Source organism: Pelophylax lessonae (genome assembly GCF_965119305.1).
Source record: "Pelophylax lessonae genome assembly, chromosome: 4".
Lineage (NCBI taxonomy): Eukaryota > Metazoa > Chordata > Amphibia > Anura > Ranidae > Pelophylax > Pelophylax lessonae.
Window position 1 is genome coordinate 661,944,741 of NC_138771.1, and position 22,090 is coordinate 661,966,830.

General features: G+C 43.7%; 1 protein-coding gene across 1 annotated transcript in view; it reads left to right on the forward strand.

Annotated features, from left to right (window-relative positions):
• LOC309553072 (uncharacterized protein) overlaps positions 1-22,090 on the forward strand; it is a gene marked incomplete at both ends in the record, with an annotated part of 46,965 nt that overhangs the window by 16,438 nt on the left and 8,437 nt on the right. The window contains 2 exons of the mRNA XM_082253971.1: positions 5,660-5,886; positions 6,133-7,036. Of these exons, the coding sequence (XP_082110097.1) occupies positions 5,660-5,886; positions 6,133-7,036 (1,131 nt within the window). The remainder of the gene's footprint in view (positions 1-5,659; positions 5,887-6,132; positions 7,037-22,090) is intronic.

Below are 22,090 nucleotides of genomic sequence, written 5' to 3' on the forward strand. Positions count from 1 at the left end.
AGAGACCTAAAGCTGGTGACCCAGTAAAGGTACCAGGAGCCTCTCATGGGCAGTGCCACCTAAACAGCATCATGGACAAAGTAATGCACTGTAGGCCCCTACCAGGGAAAAGGTGGCCTGTGGCGTGCATAGTGCACTTCGGCACATATTGGGTGTGGCTAACTAATGCCACATATTGGGCGTAGCTTTTTATTCTGATTAGAATTGTAAGTCTGATTTAAACAAATTTTATTTTTATTTTAACTAAATTTAATTTAATAATTTTTTTAATGTTTTTCACAACATTGGTGGGTGGCTTTGGTGGCATATCAGTCTCACTTTTGAGACAGAGAAAGGGACACATTCTCCAGTCCCTTTCTCTGTAGCTTCAGCTGCACTGCAGATGAATGAACAGGAGACAGAGGCTCCTGTCCATTCATAAACTGAAGCATAGTAAACACAGTTAATACAGTGAGTGATCAGTATCAATCACTCACTGTGTTAACTTAGAAAAGGAAGGAGCTGGTAAATGACATTTTCCAGACCCTTTCCAGCTCTCCATCCTGAGGTTCTCAATGTGTGCCCCCAACTACCACCGGTGGGAGAGGAAAGGAGGGATGCCGGCAACGATGTGGGGGTTGGAGGCCCAGGAAGTGAGAGAAATTCCGATCAGTGCAGCAGGTGGGGGAAATAACTGGAACCAATTCTTTGTGGCTCTCACTGTAGCAGCTGGAGCAGGAGATGTTGGCTTTCAGCTGCTGCAGTGAGAGCCACACAAGGTTGGTTCCACTAATTTCCCCCACCTGCTGCTCACTGATCACCTGCACTATCCACTTACCATCCTCCTGTAGGGGGGGGGGGTAACTGCAGCCTCCCCCCCATGCAACAGTGGGATGGGGGTGTGAGGCAGTTGTGGGGGGATGACAGTTGGTGGAGGTGAGTCAGTTGGGGAGGGATTTCTTTCAATGGCAGTGTCTGTGGGGATGTTGGGAAAGTGTAAACTCAGCACATAAAGTAAACACTCTTAGGCACGTTTCACACAGGATTTCCGATCCGGTCCCTGTCAGTTTTTCAGGTGGACCGGATCGGATGCTCCATGTACCTCTATGGAGCAGCGGATGTCAGCGGTGACATGTACACTGACACCTGCTGCTATCCGACCTGATGTGGTCTGTGAAATTTGGACGGATGGAAACCCTATATTCCATCAATCTGGAGGATCGGATCAGATGCAAATGGACAGGCGGTCCGTTATCATTCGATCTCCCACAGAGGAGAGCGGGGATCTGACAGCTCCATCTCTGCATAGTAAGCGGAGATGGAGCTGTCATCCGCCTGCTCAGCGGGGATCAGTGGATCGATCCCTGCTGAGTCCAATAAGCGCACCGCCCGTGTGAAAGGACCCTAAAGCTAAACTCACAGCTATGCATGTGAGGAATGCATGTAAAATTGCATGCCTTCCCAACAGGCACAGAAATGTGCTGCACTTTAGCAGATGCACAGCAGTTCTAATAATTGTTAAGGGCACCCCCCATGCATCTGCAAATGTGCGCCCCATACTGGACTCTCTCATGACTTTTCCATGTTGCTCGTGTGTGAAAAGCATGCTCGCACCTGTAGTTGTGAACCAAGCCTAACCATGAGTACATAAAAATAACAATAGACAGAAATATTTCTCTAAATGATCAGTGTTCATATGATTGTACTTTCATACATAAATAAAAATGGGGGTTTGGTCCCACCATATGGCCATATCGTGCTCAAGCCCACTACTGCGTCAAAGTACCCCATTATCAGTGGGTCCTACACTATCCATGAAAAAGAGATGAATCCAGCATTTCTAACCCTTGGAGATAATACTCCTAGCTGGGAAAAATGTGCAAATGCACTACAGGGGACTCCTCCTATATCCACTTGATGGTGGACACTGATTGAGTACAGGTGTATGTGGGGGGTGGGGAGGGCTGCTCAACCTCGATAGTCTGGTCAGACCGAATACATAATAAACAGGCAAAAAATTTGGGGGAGCATACCCATGTATTTCCAAAGCTGCTGCAGCTATGAACCAAAAGACATATATATTAAAAAAGAATAGCGCGCAAATGCAAAAGAAATTACTACCAAATCCAAGTCCCCTGTAGTGCATTTGCACATTTTTCCCAGCAAGGAGTATTATCTCCAAGGGTTAGAAAGGCTGGATTCATCTCTTTTTCATGGATAGTGTAGGACCCACTGATAATGGGGTACTTTGACGCAGTAGTGGGCTTGAGCACGATATGTTAAAGTGCAGTGCAAATACAGCGCAAAGATCAGTGAAAAAAACTAATATCAATAATAAGTTGCTAGAATGCAGCTGTTCATAAATTATGGTGACCAAAATTCATAAGTGCAAAAGAAAATAAATCACAGCGCAAACAATAATGAATCATATACAACATAGATAAGGTTCTACTCAAACTCATAAAGTGCACCGTGCAAATATGTGCAAAAAAAGCAGGAGTGTAGAAACCATGTAAATATATGCAGTAATAAAAGTGCCAGTCCAAATAAAATAGTTCATTAAGATCTCAGTAGATGATAAGATATATGCAGTCTCAAAAGTGTATCCCACGAAAGTGCTGGAGTGCCAGGATAAAAGTGCACAAACATGCAATATTTTTCGGTGCTGTGAGCAGGTGCCGGTCCTTCCCCTTTGGGTGTTCACTTACCGGACAATGGTGACCCCTATGCCGTATAGCTATAGAGATCGACAGGGCTTAATTAGTATTACTATCCATCATTTCTATAATATTCCACTTTTCTTCAATTGCCATTAGTATTTTAATATTAGTGTTGATACTAATATTAATATTAATATAATAAATAATAAAAATATTTTTAATATTTTTGATGTTAACAAATGGAAATGTGTGTTATGAGGATTGACACAACAAATACACTTCCTATTCTTTGGATGTTGATTTTTTTGATGTTGATAATGTATTGTTGATTGTTGCCCAAAATATTAGATTATGTTCTTAGGAGTCCCGATTTGTATATAAGTTGTACATTTGCGAAACTTTGGCCCTTATTTCATTGATTTTATTGATCTTTTATGTTATATGATGAGGGAATAGAAATATGGCGGCTCCATGACTTCCGGTTGGGTGGAGATGAAGTTGCATACACCCATCAGGAATAGGAAGTTCGCCATTTGCCAATTAGATGGAGCAATATATAAACACTGCCCATCGCCGCAGACCGGAAATACGTCTGTGAAAACGCCCGGAAGAGGAGGGCGAAACGCGTCGACGCAATTCCGGTCTACGTCTTGGCGATACGTCACTTCCGGTGCGGTGGAACGCACGCCGTAACCACGGGGGGCGTTCTAGCGGCACCAGCCACCAGAAAGGACGAGATTTTTTACCCTATACGCCTTATACACAGCCACGAAATGTGAGTTTGTTTTAACTATTTGCACAAATAAACATTCTTTTATCGGATTTACACTATGTGAGCATCCTTTTCTCCAATACATGTATCGGGGTATTTTACATCTGTGGAGATACATCTAGCTTGGAGGAGTCTTTGACAGTCGGTTCCTTACTAGGACACAAGCCCTGTCGATCTCTATAGCTATACGGCATAGGGGTCACCATTGTCCGGTAAGTGAACACCCAAAGGGGAAGGACCGGCACCTGCTCACAGCACCGAAAAATATTGCATGTTTGTGCACTTTTATCCTGGCACTCCAGCACTTTCGTGGGATACACTTTTGAGACTGCATATATCTTATCATCTACTGAGATCTTAATGAACTATTTTATTTGGACTGGCACTTTTATTACTGCATATATTTACATGGTTTCTACACTCCTGCTTTTTTTGCACATATTTGCACGGTGCACTTTATGAGTTTGAGTAGAACCTTATCTATGTTGTATATGATTCATTATTGTTTGCGCTGTGATTTATTTTCTTTTGCACTTATGAATTTTGGTCACCATAATTTATGAACAGCTGCATTCTAGCAACTTATTATTGATATTAGTTTTTTTCACTGATCTTTGCGCTGTATTTGCACTGCACTTTAACACAATTGGTCACTACCTTTTTGAACAGCTGCATTGAAGTTCACCTATATTTCAGTCAACACACATATATATATTTTTTCCTGAGCGCGGTACACACCTACCTTCATACCTTCTCACACCCTGAGCACATACCGCAGCCATGGAAGTATTTTCCTTTATATCAGGGAGAAGTCTAGACCCTGAAGAATTTTTTTCCAATGATGGAACTAGCGGAGATCTCATAGCAAATTTTAAACAACTTAGAAACACTCTTGACAAACAAGTGAGAGCTTGGTGGGACATTTTTACCCTCAAAAAATATCTAAAGGAAGGAATGACACCAAGAAGATTAAGATGGGACCTGTCCCCCAATGATGGGATGCAGGGGAAAGAATTGGAGGAAGCTTGGTTTTCTTTCTTTAACCAATCGGAACAAAAACTCCTCCAACTAATAGTATCCAGGAGAGAGAAGAAACTTAAGGCATTAGAAGACAAAATTAAAGGGTTAAAAGAAGTCATGACACCTTTTCAAGATAATAATGATTACAAAGAAAAAATGAAATCATTACAGGACTTTGTGGCCAAAGTAGACAGAGACACACAACATAAAAAACTTAAGAAATTTAATAGGGACACTAATGATTACAAAAATAATACCATTTACAAGTGGCAAGAAGAAACTAGCAACCCCCCAGCAACCTCCAGAGCCACTACTGAGGAACGAGAATTTATTTCGTTTGGGGATGGGAACACCGAACCCAGGGAAAACCGAGGAAGACGTTTAAGCTATGATGAAGAACATCTGACTCCCCACCCTGGGAGATACGGACCTGACACCCCTTACAATCCTACACCGACACCTAGGGAAAGACTCCCTAGCACCCCCTACTACAGAATTCCGGTCCAGAACCAGTTTGCACCACTGAGGGAGGAGGCGCCACCCCCCTTCTATGGTAACAATGTTGGGAACCCCCAGCCCCAGCAGAACAGAGGCAGGGGACGGGGAAGAGGTAGAGGAAAACCTCATTGGCAACAAAATGACTATCACAATAACCAATACTACCAGAATTACTGGCCACCCCAAGACCAACAACAGTATTATCAGAATGACCAGCCCCCATGGAATTACAACCAACCGAGAGGGGGTTTTCCCAAGAGGGGTTATGGAGGACCCCCACGGAGAGGGAGAGGGAACAATCAAAATCGGGGGAGAGGAGGAACCCAAGGCAACAATCAGCCACAGAGAGAAGAGTCTTGGACCCCATGGCAACATACCCCGGGCCAGAGTCAAGAACCAGAAAGAAGATATATAGAACAAGAGGATGCCGAGGAGGCCAGGGGAAGAAAAAGACAAAGAGACCAGTAGGCCAAGGCATCTTCAACCTCAGTGACGCGATATTCAATGAGGAGGAAATGAAGGTTTTGGAGTTGGGGCTCAAATTTGCCCCAAACAAAAACATCAACAAGTTTGAGGTATATATAGACCTACAAAAGTTCATAAGAAAAATCAACATCAAAAAACACTATTTTAATAAGGAAGATTTTAAAACATGTGACACCAAATTTTTATACACGCAACTGAGGAACAAATCCATTTCTAACCCTAAAGTACGGAATCCCCATTTTAGTGAAGTTTTTAGAGTTTTGGTAGAGCAGGAAATTGAACAGTTTAATGTTGGAAATGGGAGAAGACAAAAAGACATAGAATCTGGGATCAAACAACTGGAAAATAAAAAAGAAGTGGTTATCAGACCAGCAGACAAAGGGGGCGGTCTGGTGATTCTCAATAAAAAGGACTATTTAGATGAACTCAACAGGCTGGTTGAAGATCGGGAAACATACGAAAAGTTAAGGGGTAACCCTACCAACAAAAACAAAGCCAAGTTGAAACGATTGATTAAGAGAGCACGGAATGATGAATTGATTAATAAACGAGAAGCAAGATATTTGATCCCAGACGCCCCCCGTCTACCTGTAATTTAACAAATTCCTAAAGTACATAAGAACCAAGTTAAGCCCCCGGGAAGGCCCATTGTAAGTGGGATTGACTCCCTGTTCAGCAGATTAGGGGAATACATTGATTGCTTTTTGCAACCACTAGCAAAAAAATTCCCAGCCTACCTGCGAGACAGCAAGGAGGTAATACAGATCCTACAGGGAGTCAATACCAATCCCCAACAGATACTGGCCAGTGTGGATGTGGACTCATTGTACACAAACATTTGTCAGGAACATGCATTACAAGCGATTAGGTGGGCCTTGGAAGGCTCAGACATGGAGAAAGAACAAGTTGAATTTTTACTACAGGCGTTGGAATTGGCCATGAGTGAAAACTTTTTTTGGCATAGTGGTGATTATTTCAGGCAGATCAAAGGGGTGGCGATGGGGGCAAAATATGCCCCCTCGGTGGCTAATATCTTCCTCAGTAAGTGGGAGGAAGAAGTAATTTTTAGCAAACCCAGACCAGAATTACGGTTATACAAACGCTACATAGACGATATTCTGATCATTTGGGATGGAAATATGGAGTCATTCCAAGAATTTTTGTCTGAGATCAGAACAAATGAATATGATATCTCCTTCTCGGATCAATGGAATAAGGAACATATAAATTTTCTGGATTTGGTGATATACAAAAAGGATACAAAACTGTGTACAAAAACCTATTTCAAGGAAGTGGATCGGAATGGATACATTCCGGTACACAGTTGTCACCATCCAAGATGGTTAAACACAGTTCCAAAAAGTCAGCTAATAAGAATTAGACGTAATTGTGATAACGATGAGGATTATGAAATCCAGGCTGACACGATCCTGAAAAGATTTGAAGAGAAGGGGTACAAGATGAAGGCCTTGAAAAAATTAAAAGAAGAAGTCAGGAAATCCAACAGACAACAAATGTTGGAAACCCGCCCAAAAAGTTTGGACAAACAGTATGGGACGGCTTTTATGACTGGTTTTTCTAGGCAACATAAACAACTAGAACACATAATTAAAAAACATTGGTATATTTTACAGAAAGACCCCATTCTTGAAAAAGTACTACCCAAAAAGCCTGTTTTTATCTATACAAAACCCACCACTTTGAGAAATAAACTAGCTAAGAACGTAGTAAATCTACCTAAAGCTATGCAAACATTTTTAGACCAAACTGGTTTTTTCACATGTGGGCGCTGTGTAATATGCAAAACATCTAAACACAGAACCCGCAAAACCACACAATTCACATCCACTAGTAGAGGAAAAAACTTTAAAATAGATAAATTCATTTCGTGCATGTCCACCCACGTAACATATTTATTGGAGTGTCCATGCAAACTCCAATATGTGGGTCGTACAACCCGTGAGCTAAGGACACGCCTAAGGGAACACGTAACAAATATAAAAACTGGTTTTAAAAAACATAGTTTGTCTAACCATTTTAGAATGGTACACAACAAAGACCCCTCAGTTTTAAAATTTTGTGGAATTGACAGAGTAAAATCCAATTGGAGGGGAGGGAATATGAAACAGGGCATTTCACAGAATGAGGGCAAATGGATTTTTTATTAAAAACTATGCAGCCTGAAGGATTAAATGTGGAATTTGACCTGAACTGTTTTCTGTCAAACTGGTAACACAAATTTCCAGTCAGTTCCCCACGCTCTTTTACTTTTTTAAAAAACATAACCTACTTTTTTAAAAACAAATTTTAAACATATAATTTTATATCTATATATATTTATGCAATTTTAATATGGATTTCAATGGGATATTTAATTAGTATTACTATCCATCATTTCTATAATATTCCACTTTTCTTCAATTGCCATTAGTATTTTAATATTAGTGTTGATACTAATATTAATATTAATATAATAAATAATAAAAATATTTTTAATATTTTTGATGTTAACAAATGGAAATGTGTGTTATGAGGATTGACACAACAAATACACTTCCTATTCTTTGGATGTTGATTTTTTTGATGTTGATAATGTATTGTTGATTGTTGCCCAAAATATTATATTATGTTTTTAGGAGTCCCGATTTGTATATAAGTTGTACATTTGCGAAACTTTGGCCCTTATTTCATTGATTTTATTGATCTTTTATGTTATATGATGAGGGAATAGAAATATGGCGGCTCCATGACTTCCGGTTGGGTGGAGATGAAGTTGCATACACCCATCAGGAATAGGAAGTTCGCCATTTGCCAATTAGATGGAGCAATATATAAACACTGCCCATCGCCGCAGACCGGAAATACGTCTGTGAAAACGCCCGGAAGAGGAGGGTGAAACGCGTCGACGCAATTCCGGTCTACGTCTTGGCGATACGTCACTTCCGGTGCGGTGGAACGCACGCCGTAACCACGGGGCGTTCTAGCGGCACCAGCCACCAGGAAGGACGAGATTTTTTACCCTATACGCCTTATACACAGCCACGAAATGTGAGTTTGTTTTAACTATTTGCACAAATAAACATTCTTTTATCGGATTTACACTATGTGAGCATCCTTTTCTCCAATACATGTATCGGGGTATTTTACATCTGTGGAGATACATCTAGCTTGGAGGAGTCTTTGACAGTTGGTTCCTTACTAGGACACAAGCCCTGTCGATCTCTATAGCTATACGGCATAGGGGTCACCATTGTCCGGTAAGTGAACACCCAAAGGGGAAGGACCGGCACCTGCTCACAGCACCGAAAAATATTGCATGTTTGTGCACTTTTATCCTGGCACTCCAGCACTTTCGTGGGATACACTTTTGAGACTGCATATATCTTATCATCTACTGAGATCTTAATGAACTATTTTATTTGGACTGGCACTTTTATTACTGCATATATTTACATGGTTTCTACACTCCTGCTTTTTTTGTACATATTTGCACGGTGCACTTTATGAGTTTGAGTAGAACCTTATCTATGTTGTATATGATTCATTATTGTTTGCGCTGTGATTTATTTTCTTTTGCACTTATGAATTTTGGTCACCATAATTTATGAACAGCTGCATTCTAGCAACTTATTATTGATATTAGTTTTTTTCACTGATCTTTGCGCTGTATTTGCACTGCACTTTAACACAATTGGTCACTACCTTTTTGAACAGCTGCATTGAAGTTCACCTATATTTCAGTCAACACACATATATATTTTTTTTCCTGAGCGCGGTACACACCTACCTTCATTGAGCACGATATGGCCATATGGTGGGACCAAACCCCCATTTTTATTTATGGACTCTCTTCAGATTTGGTAGTCATTTCTTTTGCATTTGCGCGCTATTCTTTTTTAATACACATGTCTTTTGGTTCATAGCTGCAGCAGCTTTGGAAATACATGGGTATGCTCCCCCAAATTTTTTGCCTGTTTATTACTTTCATACATAAAGCCTTGAAAATCCTGATGATATGTTTATTGGGGATTATTATTTTGTACATAGTGTATATAGTTTATTTGGTGGGTTTACACTTTTCACAGTACAGAGTCTGGATAATACAGGATAAATGGAAAGGTCAAAAATAAACTACATATTATCTGGACATACAGAGTGCTTGGGGACTGTTTATGTAGATAGGGATATGATCTGTGCCTGCTTAGATGTCTTTCAGCTGGGGGGAGGGGGCTGCAAACTTTGCTCGCTCCAAAACACACACTCACCCTCGGGCTGCTTTTGTCACTCTTCTTGTCACCTTAACCCTTCACATGGTACCATAAAAACTTTTCTCCTGTCTCCTGACATGACACTTTTCCAGGCATTGTGCAGCTTACCTCCCCATACCGATGAACTCCCTCCCTGCATGAAGTGTGAGAGTGCAGTGACTTAGTGATGTCCGGTTCATGAATGAATCGTTCTTTTCAGTGAACTGGATGACTCGGTTCTTCTTACTGAACGACTCGGTATGATGAAACAGTTCAGTATTCAGTCACTGAAGGAGAGCTGGTCTGGGCTGATGGTAATATGATCCTAGAGTGAGGAGCTCAGCTCCTCCCTCTAACCAATCAGCACACTGACACTGAAGAACTGGCCAGAAACAAGCTTGTATTGAACCGTTCAGGGTGAAGAGTCGAATCAGTTGACTGAGTAGTTCAGTACATCAGTTACTGAGTCAAAAGAATGGAAACCTATGAGTCGGTCTCTGTTAGCACAGTACACTAAAAGAACCGTTCATCAGCAGCACATACAGCTGTATACATGAAAAGCAGGTTTCTGTGCATGTGAACTGCATTCTGATGGGCCAACTTCACAGTTAACATTGCCAGCTATCGGATTTATCCAGTTTTTACAGCGCATGCACAGGAATAAAAATCAAATTTTATTACTGTGGCCGAAGTACCCACACATTAGTAAAATCTGATCGTTATTCCTGTGCATGCGCTGTAAAAACTGGACAAATCTGATAGCTGGCAATGTTAACTGTGAAGGTTGCCCATCAGAATGCAGTTCACATGCACAGAAACCTGCTTTAAATATATACAGCTGTCACCTGAAGTCCTGAACGTGATAATGCTGGCTAATCTGACAAAGTGTATTGTGTCTGACACATACCGTAGGCTCGAGACAGCTCTGAGGAGCCAAGAAGGAGTTAAATCAAAGAAAACATCCCCAGAGAGCTGCCAAACGTATGAGTCACTCTTCTCATTCAGCTCATTTGAATAGAGTTGAGTCGGAGCTTCAGTTCACTTGCTTGTCAGCAGACTCAGCAAGTGAACCGAAGATTCGATTCAATTAATCGGTTAATTTCAAGTAATGAATCGGTTCATTTCAGTGAGTGACTCGAAATGATCCGATTCACTTCAAAGATTCGAACTTCCCATCACTACAGTGACTATGCCCCTTCCCCCCCCCCCCCCCAGGTTCTACCATCAAACGGCACTGAAGATGGGAGGGGGGATCTGAGTGAGAGAGGCATAGAGCGAGCGTGCAGACTGCTGGCTGGGGAGACAGAAAGGAGATTCAGAACTTCTAAATACATACACACGGCCAGGCGATGTATGTATTTAGAAGCAGTAACACTGCTGCTGCGTACAAGCACCGGAATGAGCTGTAGTGGGACACCTTTCTAGAGAGTGTGACTGTCCCTGCTCATGGGGCCCCCTGCTGGCCAGGGGGCCCTCGGGCAGTGCCCGAATGCTCAGTCCGCCCCTGTTCCTGCCTAACTAACTAACTCCTATATCACCTTACACACAGTGAATGAGATAAAAGTTAGGAAGAGAAAGCAGGATTGGTTGTGTAGGTGGTAGAATACCAGGCTCGCAATGATAAGAGCTGTGAGTTCATTTCCCCCTGCCAGCCAGTGATTTATTTATTGGAATTCAGAGGTCAGAGAGTCCATTATAATGCGGGAACTCGAAGTACCCGCGAAGAAGCCCATTTGTTCGTCATTCAATGAACGAGCGAACAGCCAATGTTCGAGCCGAACTTATGTTCAACTCGAACCTCATCCCTAAAAGTGAATAACCAATCATGAGCCCCATGTGCCTCTGGAAAAGTTCAGAGTGGATTCCATGTTTTGGCTTGAGGATCCTTCAGAATCGAAAGGTGCTTGTGTCCTCACAGCTAAAGGATAGTGTCAAGAACATTTGTTGACCTTCCGTTTAGGGGGTCCACATCCTGGGGTAAGAGGCAGTGTGTTTGGTGTTGGTGGGGGCTCTTCTTCGACCTTTTCACCCATGTTCCATTCACACTTGCTTCTTCTTTTTTTTGGTTTTTGGTGGCCCGTACGGGGACCGAACACAATTGCTTCTTTGTGTATTACCTGATCCTTTTAGATCTGTTGGACTTTTTTAACATCAGCGCTGCACAGTTTTATGATTATTTATGTTTTTATGCCGTTTTTCCTGCATATGTGCTAGCAGCTGGACTTTATTGACTACAGGCATACCCCGTTTTACGTACACTCACTTTATGTACAGTTGCGAGTACGGACACAGCTTGGTCATCTTGGCATGGCTTGTCACTACTCCCGGTTTTTAACTTTGGTGTCTACAGGAAATCTTGGTCAGCTTGACATGACACTGCTACTGGTTTTTAACAATGGTGCCTGTGGGAAATCATGGTCAGCTTGGCATGGCACTGCTCCGGAACCGTACGTGACAGAGACACCAAACTTGGGGAGGACTGAGAGGGGACCCAGGACTAAAATATATCCTATTTTGTGAAGTGAATGTCATTTTATTTCATTCACTAAGATAATTAAAATCTCACTTTGAAAGTGTAAATTCTCTACCGCTTTAGAAAGTCAAGGTTATTGTATCACACCCTCTAGACCAATGTTGGCGAACCTTGCCACCCCCAGATGTTTTGGAACTACATTTCCCATGAAGCCCATGCACTCTGCAGTGTAGTTGAGTATCATGGGAAATATAGTTCTAAAACATCTGGGGTGCCAAGGTTCGCCAACACTGCTAGATCACATGTGTCAAACACAAGGCCCGAATGAGGCCCCCCAGGCCATTTTATGTGGCCCTCACACCTCTCCTGCAGCTTCAGCACTCCCCTCATCTCTGCCTCCACCTTGTCTCAGCAGTTTCACAGAGGGGAGGATGATAGAGTTCCTCCTACAAATCCTGCACTTCTCTGGGCAGCAGTGGAGATTATCGTCTCTGCTCCCCCCCTCCTAAGGAGTGTGGGTGGGCTCCGTGCCAGTATGCATCTGTCCCTCACAGTGTAACCACTTGCCACCCAGGTCAATTCTGTCACTTCTCTCTTACAAGTAAAAATCATCATTCTTTTGCAAAAAAAATACTCAGAACCCCCAAACATTATATATATATATTTTTTTAGCAGAGACCCTAGAGCAGGGGTGGGGAACCTTTTTTCTGCCAAGGGCCATTTGGGTGTTTATAAAATAATTTGGGGGCCGTACAAAATTATCAACTTAAAAATGTGCCTGTTATATTTGGTCAAACATTTAATTAACTCACCCCTAATGTGATAGCTGCAACTGCTTCTCTTTGGTGAGGTGTGTGATGTTAGCTGGTATTGATGATGTTGCTACTCACAACTGGTTTTCCAGGTTTGCGTTGGTCAGTCTGGAGCGCAGTTGACTCTTTGTGGTGGTAAGTTTTGAAAAGAACTGCTGGCTGGTACTGCTGGTGGGTACAGCTGGCTGGTACTGCTGTGGATACTGCTGGCTCAGGCTGGTACTGCTGACTTGTACTGCGCTGTGGGTACTGCTGGCTGGTACTGCTATGGGTACTGCTGGCTCAGGCTGGTACTGCTGTGGGTACTGCTGGATCAGGCTGGTACTGTGCTGTAGGTACTGCTGTGGGTACTGCTGGCTCAGGCTGGTACTGCTGGCTCAGGCTGGTACTGCTGGCTCAGGCTGGTACTGCTGGCCGGTACTGCTGGCTGGTACTGTGCTGTGGGTACTGCTGGCTGGTACTGTGCTGTGGGTACTGCTGGCTCAGGCTGGTACTACTGGCTAGTACTGCTGGCTGGTACTGCTGGCTCAGGCTGGTACTGCTGTGGGTACTGCTGGCTGGTATTGCTGTGGGTACTGCTGGCTGGTACTGTTGCGAGTACTGCTGACTCTGGCTGGTACTGCTGGTTCTGCTGTGGATACTGCTGGCTCTGGCTGGTACTGCTGTGGGTACTGCTGGTACTGCTGTCTCTGGCCAGTACTGCTGTCTCTGGCTGGTACTGCTGGCTCTGGCTGGTACCGCTGTGGCTACTGCTGGTTCTGGCTGGTACTGCTGTGGGTACTGCTGGCTCTGGCTGGTACTGCTGGCTCTGGCTGGTACTGCTGTGAGTACTGCTGGTTCTGGCTGGTACTGCTGTGGGTACTGCTGGTTCTGGCTGGTACTGCTGTGAGTACTGCTGGTTCTGGCTGGTACTGCAGTGAGTACTGCTGGTTCTGGCGGGTACTGCTGTGAGTACTGCTGCCTCTGGCTGGTACTGCTGCGTGTGCTGCTGGTGGGAAATGCTGGCTAGCAGTGGCGCCGCGCTGGAGGAAGAGGCAATTGTATTGGTCACAGGTGGTGTGCATTTGATATCACTCCGCCTGTAACTCACTCAGACTGTCAGAACAGAGCCAGAACTATACAGGAAGCATTGGCTCCATTCTGACAGATCAGCTGAGAGACACAGTCTCAGCTGCAGGGGGAGCCGAACCAAATTACTTTGAGGGCCGCATACGGCCCCCGGGCCTTAGGTTCCCCACCCCTGCCCTAGAGAATAAAATGGCAGTTGTTGCAACTTTTTATCTTGCACGGTTTTTGTCAAGCAATTTATCCAGTGCGTTTTTTTTTTATAACCCCTTGTGGATCGGAAGGATTTACCCACTTTATGACCAGACCATATTTTGTGATTCGGCACTGCGTTACTTTAACTGACAATTGTGCGGTCGTGCGACGCTGTGCCCAAATAAAATTGATGTCCTTTTTTCCCCACAAGTAGAGCTTTCTTTTGGTGGTGGGCCCCCTTCCTGCCACCTTGGGGCCTCCCCACGGTGACGGAATGCCAGGGCACGGTCTCAAGTGTGACCTTTGCGATCCTGGGAGTTCACCCACTGGTGTCAGTAGTTTTTATTTTTTGGTAATTTAATTGTATTATTTTTAATCATTTTGTTTTATATTTTTACAATATGTTACTGACTATGACTCTGTCCATTCAGAAAAGGAAGGATCTGGTAAATTACATATTTACCGATCCCTTCCTGGTTCTCTATGGTGACACATCCCCTGCAGCAGCTGGCAGGAGAGGGGAGGGAGCACAGTGGGGGGGGGGGGGGCAGCACAGTAGGGGGGGGACCAGGGGAGCACACAGGGGCCCAGAGACAGCAGAACACAAGTTAACTGAATAGGAGGAGTGGCGGGGGTAGCATACAGAGGAACCAATCTCCTCCATTTTCCTTCTGCAGCTACAGGAAGAAAAAGGAGGACAGTGATTTCTCTACATACTGCCTCCACAACCCCTCCTATCCAGGTGTACAGGGGAGCCGCACAGCCCCCTGGAGCATGGGGCCCAGTTGCAATTGCAACCCCTGTAGTTATGCCCCTGAGAAAAGCTAAAGGTTAGAATTTTGCAAAACGCGAAAAAATAATATAGGAAGCAGGTAATAATATATTGATAAGAAAATATATTTGTTTGTAAATTTTAATCCAAAATTTATGGAATATTGGCGGGTATTCCATTAAGCCTAGCTCTCATTCCAAGAAACCCTTTGTATCTGTTGATATTGCCAGTTGAACCTTTGGGCACCTCCTTTGATAAGGTGACAATGGCCTTCTTTCTATGGTGAAACAGCTTCAGCTAGTGCCGGGTCATCTAGAGCCCAGGGCAAACATGCCAAGTTTCACCCCCCCCCCAAAAAAAAAATAACTGAGCGCTAATCTGCATGCTTAGCTCCAATCCCCAATTTTGCCCCCCCCCCCTTAAAATAAAATTCTCCCTTCTTAACACATATACTCTACCCCTCAATTTCCCCCTCTAAGCACAAATTCTCTCCCTCCACCACTCCAAATCCCCTATCCTAGCACAAATCCCCCCTCAATCCCCCATCCTAGAACAAATCCACCCCCCCAATTTCTCCTTCTAGCACAAATGCCCCTCAATCATCCCTACTAGCACACATCCCCCTCCCCTACAAAAATTACCCCCTAGCAAAAATCCCCTTCCACCATATTACCTTTTCTAGTAAAAAACTTACAAATCCCGCACCCTAGCACAAATCCCCCCCCCCCCAAATTTCTCCTTCTAGCACAAATGCCCCTCAATCATCCCTAATAGCACACATCCCCCTCCCCTACAAAAATTACCCCCTAGCAAAAATACCCTTCCACCATATTACCTTTTCTAGCAAAAACCTTACAAATCACACACCCTAGCACAATCCCCCCCCCCCCAAGTCTAGCACAAAAGCCACCCAATCATTCCTACTAGAACACATCCCCTTCCCCCCACCGTATCACCTTTTCTAGCACAAACCACCACTAGCACACCTCCCCAAATTTCCCCTCCTAGAACAATTCTTACAACCTGCTGCACCCCCCAAATTCCCCCTTCAACACAAATCTCATCCCCCCAAATCTCCTTGTGGTGCCCCCGAACCTCGCATGATGCCACAGTGCCCAGGGCAGCCGCCCCCCCCCCCCTCCTGCCCACCCCTTGTCCCGGCCCTGGCTGCAGCATTGCCACTCTTGCTGCTGCTGTAGCTGCTTAGATGTCTGCACTGCTGATGGCCCTATCAGTGAATAGCCACACCCGGTTCTGCCCACATCCCTTTGGATTAACACAATGGTTGAACTAGATGGACTTTTTTCAATCCGACTAACTATGCAACTATGTAACAACATGGCTCTATCCGCAGGAGCTTACCGATATGATGTAAAAGTCCTCTTCAGTCCCTCCCACCCCTTCCAGCTCTCTCTAGTGGAGTGTGGGAGAATTGCAGCCTCCCAGCTACTTTCACCATTAAAAAGCGGGTTTCTTCTATCTCTTCTATTTTCTTCTATTTTACATTTCTTCTATTTTACTTTTCTTCTATTTTACGTTTCTTCTATTTTTATTTTATTCTATTTTACATTTCTTCTATTTTACATGTCTTCTATTTTACTTTTCTTCTATTTTACGTTTCTTCTATTTTTACTTTATTCTATTTTACATTTCTTCTATTTTACTTTTCTTCTATTTTACATGTCTTCTATTTTACATTTCTTGTATTTTACATTTCTTGTATTTTACATTTCTTCTATTTTACATGTCTTCTATTTTACATGTCTTCTATTTTACATGTACTGTAAACCCCCCTCCATTGTGGGGGTTACGTTCCGGACCCAGCCGCGAAAAGTGGAAATCCGCAAAATAGAAAAACCCTATTAAAATGCATTGTAGGCATGTTTTTTTTACTGTCACTGTACGTGTAAAAGCATTTTAAGGTCTTTAAACACACTTTTAAAACAATAGAAACTCATTTAAACACATAAAAGATACTGAGAGACATAGCAAGAGTTATGGAAAACACAAAAATATTTCATTTTTAATGATTTATATAGTAAAATAACATTACAAAAAAAAACTGCAATATATCGGGACCGCAAAAACTGAACCGCGATGGAGCGGGGGATTACTGTATTCTATTTTACTTTTCTTCTATTTTACTTTTCTTCTATTTTACATTTCTTCTATTTTAAATGTCTTCTATTTTACTTTTCTTCTATTTTACTTTTCTTCTATTTTAATTTTCTTCTATTTTACATATAAAAGAGAGCTTATTCAGCGCTACAATCTAAAAGAATGTGCAGTAAAAGCAGCTGGACACCGGTATAGGTCAAAACTAACAAGTCCCAAAAGGCATAAAAACTACAAAAAAGGTGCAGCGCTAAAAAATAACATAAATTACTAAAAGCAATGTCCAAAGCAATAAATACATAAATGTATGTATAGGAGAAAGTCCTTAAACTTCACAAAGCCGAGCAAAGAGGCAAGGATAAAGGAGACCCGTGCTGTAAGGGATGAGTATTGCACCACTTCATTCATGACACCACCACCACAGTAAGTGCTAGCCTCTCACCTCCATTACTTGACCACAAAGGGCCATTGCACTTTATGTCAAAATACCAGATGGACTCCTCCAATCCCGATCTCTTATGCTTTACCACTTCTGGATAACACAGCAGCTCAGCGGTTTAACATCCCCCAAAAAAAGATAATAAGGACATCTAATGCTCTCCGTTTAATTAAGTATTTATTGTAAGATAAAATGACACTACTTACAAAGATGGCACTTTCCTAGTGCATACAGTTCAGCATGGGAAACATAGAACACATTGTGCTCAAATGTACGATCCCTTCGGAGCGTCGCGGGAGACGTCACAGCTCCTCCCCCTTATGCGTTGCGTCAATGGGTGTGACTTCTTCAGCGGGGTACGGAGAGGGCAGCACCCGCACGCCTTTATATCAACAATGAAAAATAACATTTTTTTATATGAAATTCTCAAAAAAAATGTAAAAATAAAATTTTTTTAATATTTTAAGCCAATTCGCAATAAGCGTATTTTGAACGCAAAGTTATTGCGTTTACTAACTATGGGAAAGTTTTTTGTCATTTTTATTGTTTTTTTTTCTAACTAACAATAGCGGCAATCTGCAATTTTTTTTGCGGGACTGCGACATTTTGGCAGACAGATCGGTCCACTAACTGACATTTTTGACACTTTTGGGAGTACCAATGACATTACAACAGTAATCAGTGCTATAAATATGCACTGTTACTATAAAAATGACACTGGCAGGGAAGGGGTTAACTTTATTAGAGATCTAGGGGTTAAGTGTGACCCTAGGGGCGTAGCTTTTGATGTAACCACAGAGACATACAATCCTACATAACAGGATCATATGATCTCTGCAGTTACATCAGGGAGAATGACAGACGGCTTTGTTTACATCAGCCGCCTGCCTTTCGCCCTCTCCAGCGGGAGATCGCGAGTGACCGGCGGACATCGGAGCCGCCGGTCACACGCGCGCGGGATGTCAGGAAACGAGCGGGGGCGGGAGCGTGCCTCTGGCGGCGTGGGCTCACCCCTTAGAGGCTTGTGGGCGAGTGACGTACAGATACGTCACTTTGCCCAGGAGGGGCTGACCACCGCAGTATATGTTCTTGCGGCAGTCGGCAAGTGGTTAATAAGATCCGTAAATCACACCCAGAAAAAAAAAACTTGTGAAGTCCATAGATGAACTTCAACTGAAGTTAAAAAAAAATATCTAGTTCTGCTTTTTCAATATTTGCTAACAAAAATTGTGTTTTAACACATGTATTAAGCACTGCCCGCGAATCGATGTCCCTGTACGTCGGCTCGGAGAAGTAGTTGTAGCGAAATTATCTGCAGCTGCAGGCATCTTCCCGGTACCGTTCTTTAGAGCCAACGGTCGGCTTTCAGAAGATAGCAGCCGATGTGGCTCGGGAGCCGCTCGTCCGTTATCCCAGCGAGCGGGAGGAGACGTCCCCCCCACCGCCTACTGCAGCTCGGCCCAGGTCTCCCATCCCACTGTCTGCACGCCGGCCAGCTGGTTGGAGTCCCGAACAAAGCCGGATTTGGCTTTGATCGGGTCTCCGATGATGTAACGCGGAAGAGCATCATGATGCCACTTCCTGTTTACTCGGCTGCTAACGAATTAAAAAAAAAATTGTCAGTAATTAAAAAATGCTGATTTTGGCATTTTGAATGCATTGAAGTGCAGTGGAGAGGTTTGGTGTCTTTTAGACCCCCGATCCCTCCATAAAGAGTACCTGTCACTGCATATTACTGTCACAAGGGATGTTTACATTGCTTGTGACAGCAGTAAAAGTGATCCGATTTTTTTTAAAAAAAACAGTGCTAAAAATAAAAAAAATACAATGAATATATATATTTTTTTTTAAAGCGGTTGTAAACCCTATAAAAAAAAAAAAAACCTGCAAGACAAAGGCATAATGAGCTAGTATGCATCGCATACTAGCCCATTATGTGTAACTTACCTTAAAATGAAGCCCCGACACGGACCCCCGGACGCTGCGGGCGCTGCCATGATCCCTCGCCGTCTCTTCCGGGTTCGGCGGCTCCGGCGCGCTGATTGGCGCGGAGTGATTTTTCCGGCAAGCTCCGGCAAACATAATTGAAGGTCCCCCCGGACCTTCAGAGCGCATGCGCCGCTCGCGCGAGCGGCTGCATGCACTGTAAATATCTCCAAAACCGTGCCAGTTTAGGAGATATTATTTGTACCTACAGGTAAGCCTTATTATAGGCTTACCTGTAGGTAAAAGTGTCAAAAAGCGGGATACTACCGCTTTAAGGCCCCCCCCCCCTCCGTCGCCGTGAGTTTGCGCACGAAAGAAAACGCATACGTAAGTCACGCCCGAAAATGAAAACGTCGTTCAAACCACACGTGAGGTATCGCCGCGATCGCCAGAGCGAGAGCAATAATTTAAAAAAAAAAGAGCTCCTCTGTAACTCTAAACTGGTAACCGTTAATAAAATTTAAATCGTCGCCTATGAAGATTTTTTAAGTACCGTAGTTTAGCTCCATCCCGCGAGTGTGTGCAATTTTAATCTGTAACATGTTAGGTATCTATTTACTCGGCGTGACATCATCTTTTACAATATACAAAAAAATAGGGCTAACATAGTTACACGAAAAGAGAGAGAGTGAGATAAATGGTGCTGCCTAAAACAATATATCTGTACAAAGTCAGATAAAACAAAGCACTAGGTGGTGTTGCTGACAGATCGTCTGTTTGCGGGGTGGCAGGTGCCGGTATCACTACAGAGGTGGATGAAGAGGCCGAGACTGCAGCAGAAGAGGAATCAGGAGGAGCCAGAGACCTTTCTTGGTTTTGAAGGTGTCTACTCCACTGCAGCTCGTGCTTTGCACTTAGATGCCTGATCATGCAGGTTGTGCTCAGGTTGAGAAGGTTTATGCCTCGCTTCAGGCTCTGATTGCACAGGGTGCAAACCACTCGTGTCCTGTCATCAGCACATTTTCTGAAGAACTTCCACGCTAGAGAACTCCTTTGAGCTGACTTTGGTGCGCTCGGTCCCTTGCTGCATTGGGCAGTAGCAGGCGTAGTGTCTAGGGCACAGCCGCTCCGCTTCTGCACCCTGCTCCCTCTTCTGCTGTGCTGGTGGCTCTGTGTGACCACCGCCTCTTCCTCCAAACTACTCAGGTCACCTGCATGACGTTCATTCCATGTGGGGTCGAGGACCTCATAGTCCTCCACATCATCTTCCACCCAGTCTTCACCCCTGCCCTCCTTGTCGGTCTCCACAATTCTGAGTGCCGCAGCAGTTGGCACCTGCGTTTCGTCATCATCGGAGACGTGCTGCGATGGTCCTTCCATGTACTCATCTTGAGAAATAAGTGTTTGGGCATCGCTGCACTCAATCTCTTCCACTTCTGGGGCAGGGCTAGGTGGATGGCCCTGGGAAACCCTGCTGACAGAGTCATCAAAAAGAAGAAGAGACTGCTGCATGACTTGGGGCTCAGACTGCTTGCCTGATTTGCAAGGGGGTGAGGTGAAAGACGGTTGGACATCGGCTGCAGGTGCCAACTCTGACCCTTCTGCAGTAGACTGGGTGGGAGACAATGTGAAGGAACTGGAGGCACTGTCAGCAACCCAATCTACTATCGCCTGTACTTCTTCTGGCCTCATCACTTCTAGAGGCGCATGATGCCCTACCAAATACTGCTGCAGGTTCTGTCGCCTACTCACACTTGAGGAAGGTGTTTCACTTGTGCGTGTAGCTGGCACAGATCGACCACATCCTCTCCTTGCAAAAGGAGCTCTACCAGCAGCACCACGACCCAGGCCACGGCCCCTATTTGACGGTCTCCTCATATTTCTGTAATTTATGATCTTGCCCTAGAAAGGTGTTTATTGAATAGCGGAACAAAACAACAACAGTATCGCACGGGTGTATCTCACAGTCAAATATGCAAACTATGCCGCAATTTAATTTTTTTCACCCCAAAAGGGTGTATATTGAATAGTGGAATAGAAAAAAGGATATAAAACGGTGTATCTCACACGTACAAACACAGACTAGGCCCCGATTACAATTTTTTGTACCCTAAAGGCAGGATGAGGATGAGGATTAGGAGGAGTTCGGAACAGGAGGCACACTGAAGTGCCCTGCAATCCTCGGCAGTGGAAGGAGATGCTCCAAACAAATTTAAAAAGGTGTATCTCACATGTACCGATACAGACTATTCCGTAATTTAATTTTTTACACTCAAAAAGGGTGTATATTGAATAGCAGAATAGAAAAAAATTCATAAAACGGTGTATCTCACACGTACAAACATAGACTAGGCCCCGATTACAATTTTTTGTACCCTAAAGGCAGGATGAGGATGAGGAGTAGGAGGAGTTCGGAACAGGAGGCAAACTGAAGCACCCTGCAATCCTCGGCGGTGGAAGATGCGCCCCAAAAGATTGGAAGGTGTATCTCACATGTACCGATACAGACTATGCTACAATTTAATTATTTTTATCCCAAAGGGTGTATATTGAATAGCGGAATAGAAAAATTTTTATAAAACGGTGTATCTCACACGTACAAACACAGACTAGGCCCCCGATTACAATTTT